At 35.6% G+C, this 4,895-nt stretch overlaps 1 protein-coding gene across 1 annotated transcript; it reads left to right on the top strand.

Annotated features, from left to right (window-relative positions):
* Positions 1-1,469: 1,469 nt before the first annotated feature.
* LOC18050380 (transcription factor MYB101) lies at positions 1,470-3,991 on the top strand. The gene is made up of 3 exons (XM_006447511.2): positions 1,470-1,802; positions 2,131-3,058; positions 3,454-3,991. The coding sequence occupies exons 1-3, from the start codon at positions 1,491-1,493 to the stop codon at positions 3,747-3,749; spliced, it is 1,536 nt and encodes a 511-aa protein (XP_006447574.1). The 5' UTR covers positions 1,470-1,490; the 3' UTR covers positions 3,750-3,991.
* The last annotated feature ends 904 nt before the right edge of the window (positions 3,992-4,895 follow it).

Here is a 4,895-nt window from a genome sequence, read left to right as displayed (position 1 = left end):
TGCAAAAAATAAATAAAATGCAATAAACGACAATTTAAAGAATAAACGTAAAAGAACATTCATTGGGGGGAAAAGTCGCAATACAGGATCACATATTTGGCGAGAGCTCATTTCAAGTGAAAAAAAAAAAAACAAAGTATATTTTTATCTCCTCTACAAATATGGTTAATTAAACATGAAAATATCAGTTTTAAATAAAAATATTTAGAATTTACATAAAATTTCATCAATCAAATGGATTTTCTACTACAAAATTTTATTGCTAAAAGAAAAACTTAAGTATGACTAGTTTTCCAATCATGGATCTATTAAAGCCAGAAATAAGCTTAAAAACAAAATAAAGACATTCTCGCATTGTATATATAATATGCTATTTAAAAAGAAAATAATTTGTTCCTTTCTTTTTTTTTTAATATGAATAAGTTGGTTTCGACCTTGTTCCATTAAATAAAAAAATAATATACATACATACATACATACATACATACATACATAGAAATATATATATATATATATATATATATGATATTATTATGCTATTTAGAAGGAAAACCAACTTTTTCTTCTTATTCGAAAGTTAAATTTCAAAAAGTTGTGTGCACGTGTTTCATTAAAATCATTTGAAGAAAATAGTCCTCAACCTTTCTAAATTACTTCACCTTTGTGAAAATTATCTGCCTACACGTCATGGAAAAAAAAATTAATTAGCAAATGACTAATTATAGAATTAAAACATACAAGTGAAGATAATGATAATAATAAAAAAAAAAAAATATCGCGTCATGTTGTGTGTGCTAATAAGTAATGATGTGTTAGATATCAAGGGCGTATATAGAAAACGCGTCGAAGCCTGCAAGGACGTACCACTCAGCATGCAAAACGGAGCGAAATGGAAGCTCACACCTCTCGTTAAATTCCCCATCACCCCCAAAGCAATTATCAATTATCAATTAGCAATTAGCCAAGCCACCCTCTTGTCTTCTGGGGCTATCACATACATCGCACTCCTCTTAATTTGCCCTAGTTTTGGTTTTTGGTCCCACTCTTTCCCTTAATTCACACATAATAATTAATTAATTAATTCATCAATAATCTCACTTTGTTTCTCTCTCTACATCTGTCCCTTTCTCTCTCTATATCTCTACACTTTTGGGTGTAAAAAACAGCTCAAGAAGGTGTAGAGAAGACAAGAACTTGAAATATTTTTATTATTCTCTCCCACTCTCTCCTCTCTTGGATTTTTCATTTCTCTCACCTTGGGGGAGGAGAGACTCAATAAACATAAAAACAAATAACCTTAAGTCACAAAGTAGCCTGGAAAGCATACAAAATACCCATAAAAGAAAAAGCTCATCAGAACAGCATACGTGTTACGTAATACAATTATCTTCTATCCTACACAAAACCAAAGGGAGTTGTTCAAAACCAGCAACAAGAATTTTTTTTTTCCCCTCTCTCCAAAAAGGGGTTCTAATTAATTTAATTTTGAGATGGTGAGCGGCGGCGGCGGAGCAGAGTTAGGGAGAGGGCATCATCATCATCATCAGAGCCTGAAGAAGGGGCCGTGGACGGCAGCGGAGGATGCAATATTGATGGAGTACGTGAAGAAACATGGCGAAGGGAATTGGAATGCTGTTCAGAAAAACTCAGGTTTGATGAGGTGTGGCAAGAGTTGTAGGCTCAGATGGGCTAACCATTTGAGGCCTAATCTCAAGAAGGGTTCATTTTCTCCTGAAGAAGAGAAGATCATCATCGAACTTCATGCTAAGCTCGGCAATAAATGGGCTCGCATGGCCGCTCAGGTATATGTATAACGTTAATCAATTAATTTATCCATGCATATGTAAATGTGATCTTTCAATCTGAGATTTTCTTCTTGTTGATTTCTCTATAGTTTTCTCTTTTATTTTCAAGATTAATTAATATTAATATTTGATTTTTGAAATTTTCATAGATTTTCTTTTTCAATTTTGAGTTTTGATCTATATATCTTATCTTATAGTATCGTTTTCCTCTCTCTCCGTTTGTGGCATGTCCGTATTAGTCCTGTCATCACATGTTTAATAATGTTCTAATTTGAATTTGAACTAAATTTCCGATTCTTTCTTTTATATGTGTTGATTTCAACAGTTACCTGGAAGAACTGATAATGAAATCAAGAACTACTGGAACACAAGAATGAAGAGACGTCAAAGGGCCGGCCTCCCGATTTACCCTCAAGAAATTCAAGACAAAGCAGCTGCTGCATTTCATCTCCACCAACACCACAAGAGACCCCAAAACCAAATATCTCCATCACCACCAGCCGCGCTCCTCATCACCTCACAGAATCCTGCTTACAACAACGCCTCTCTCTCCGCCATGTTCAACAGTTTCAATTTCCAATCCCCCACAAACATCCCTCTTCAGAATCAGGCCCCGGGTTCTTGTTTATCCAATCCAAATAACCACGCATTTCAGCTGTTTTTTGACAGCGCCAACGCCAACGCTGGTGGATTTTCTTTGCTTCCGTACCACCCACCATCTTCGACAACAAGTTTGATGAACGAGAACATCCAAACGCAGACGACTATGCAAATGCCTCCGTTTAAAGTCAATAGCGCTCCTGGAAATCATGAGATGAGTTTTAGTGCAATGATAAGTCAGCCTATAGATTTTGGTACTGGGCTGGAATCGGAGCTCCCTTCAAGCCAAATACCGGCAGTACCAAAGCAAGCAAGTGCTCCTGCTTCATCTGGGTCTAGCGGTGGCTTTTGTGCCGTGGGAATTTCAAGCACCACTGACAATAACAATGACTATCAAATTTCCCAAAAAGCAACTTGTGGTGGAAACAGTGGCTTGTTAGATGACCTGGTGCAGGAGTCTAATAAGATATCTAGCAATGAAAAATTCAAAGGTCAATTTGAGAGTTTCTCAGATGCGGGAGACAAAGGGAAAAGCGTGGTGGATGCTTCCTCGGCGGATGAAGAAGTCAATGAGGGTGTTGAGTCCATGATGGCCAATGCTGCTGACAATAATAACCAGTGGGATGATTTCAGCTCTTCTCAGTCATCAATTGGTGAGATTTTTCATTCTTTCTTTTTGCATGCACTTGATAGAATACTATTAATTATAATTTGCATAATCTTTTAAGATTTAATTAGATTTATCATTAATATCCAAAAGTCTTTTAGCTTTTTATTAGGATTACTAAGGTGAGAATTCTTGCATACGATCAAGGAATTTAAAGTTTAATTTAATTTCTCAATTTAGCATAAATCTTTCTGCTTTGATATACTTTACAATTGGAACTCCAATAAATATTTTTTAAACAAATTCAAAAGTGACTATACATATATGTCCTGACAGAAAGCACCAATCAGATTAGTTTCATAGTAAGTGCTATTATATATTTTTAATTAAAAAAAATCATAAAATGAACTTTTTTTTTGTTTTGTTTTTTTTCCCCTACAGAGATGAATAAGACAAATCAGGAACCATTGGAGGAGATGCAATCGATGGACGATGATCTGATGAGCCTGCTCAACAATTTCCCTTTATCAGTGCCACTCCCTGAGTGGTACCCTGGAACCAGCACTGAGACATCAAATGTGTCATCATCCAGCATGACCGGCGGCAACCAAGAGGCTACAACTACCGATCATCAGCCAAACACTCCACCAGCTCCAGCTCCAACCACGGCCGCCTCCCCGGACCTTCAGTGGTCTCTGGGTTCCTGCTGCTGGAACAACATGCCAGGCATTTGCTAAAGCCTATGAATTAATTTGATCATTTCCTGAAAGAATTTTTTTTTTTTTTTTAAAAAAACTTATACCATGGCAAAGACTAGTTAGGACTAGTTTAATTAGGGTGTTAGTTGTGTGGCTTTAATTATCTTTTCACCGTCTTTTTGCTTTTCCCCCTCTTAATCAGTTTTATGTTATAGGATTGCGTGCTCTCAATCTTTAATTTGAATGTAATGTTTACTTGTGTGCGGCTTATTATGTAAGGAGCCCCAAAGACATATATCCATTATCTTGTGTATATTACATGTAGAACACAGTTTTCACCTTTTTGGCATGCTTTTTATTTTGGTTTATTTATATATATTTTTGACCTTATGCGGATTTGAGGTTAGAAAATATTATTTAACTACAATGAGGTAATAAATTATAGTTAATTGTCTAATCTCAAATCTTCATTTTAAAATGTAGAAATATATTTACATTGAAAAGTTATATGGCCTATAATTGTCCTGGAGAATATTACCATTTCCTTGAACTCACCCTAATGCTGAAATTCGGGGCAAGATGACGAAACCCACTTGCCATCTCTATATACACTTCTTTAACCGGAATCTCGTTAAACGTAATGCATACACTTGCTAAATTTAGAGGTGCCAAAAAGAAGGAAGAGAAGTAAAGATCAAAGGTGACCCTTTAGATAACTGTTAAAATAAGAAAATGATTTGAGATTGAGCTGGCTTCAAAATTTTCGTCTTTAAAACGCCTCTAATTTAGAGTGAAAACAGGATTCATGCACAATATCTTTCCCCTCATCACCGCCCACTTAATTCCCTCTCTCCAATATAAAATTGATTATACGAGAAGGAACATCAGATGATGGGATGGTCACAGCAACATGTCTCACGTTCTTTCGCAGTTATTAAGTGAAAGGTTTGTCATATGTTTCTCAAATACATTATTTCATCGTCATACTGATCATGATACCTCACAAACACTTTGCCTTTTTTTTTTCTTTTCTCATTTTGATGAGACTAGTGAGATTGATTGATTGCTAGAATTTCCCAGAGGATGCAATTAGAACAATAGCCATGCCACCATAAAACCCACGCATGGTATACGTAATCAGGATTTTGGTTTAAAGAGGCTCAATTTAATGTGGCTCAAAATTTA

The sequence above is a fragment of the Citrus clementina genome, unplaced genomic scaffold, assembly GCF_000493195.1.
Source record: "Citrus clementina cultivar Clemenules unplaced genomic scaffold, Citrus_clementina_v1.0 scaffold_2, whole genome shotgun sequence".
NCBI classification, from domain to species: Eukaryota; Viridiplantae; Streptophyta; class Magnoliopsida; order Sapindales; family Rutaceae; genus Citrus; species Citrus x clementina.
The sequence above is the reverse complement of the archived record's forward strand: the minus strand, read 5'-3'. Positions and strand labels throughout refer to the sequence as shown.

What these genes read in the sequence shown, in the direction of transcription:
- LOC18050380 (XM_006447511.2), top strand. Translation starts at nt 1,491, where the DNA reads ATGGTGAGCGGCGGCGGCGGAGCAGAGTTAGGGAGAGGGCATCATCAT. An exon ending in GGGCTCGCATGGCCGCTCAG is followed by an intron (nt 1,803 to 2,130) that starts GTATATGTATAA and finishes TGATTTCAACAG; the next exon opens with TTACCTGGAAGAACTGATAA. An exon ending in CTCTTCTCAGTCATCAATTG is followed by an intron (nt 3,059 to 3,453) that starts GTGAGATTTTTC and finishes TTTCCCCTACAG; the next exon opens with AGATGAATAAGACAAATCAG.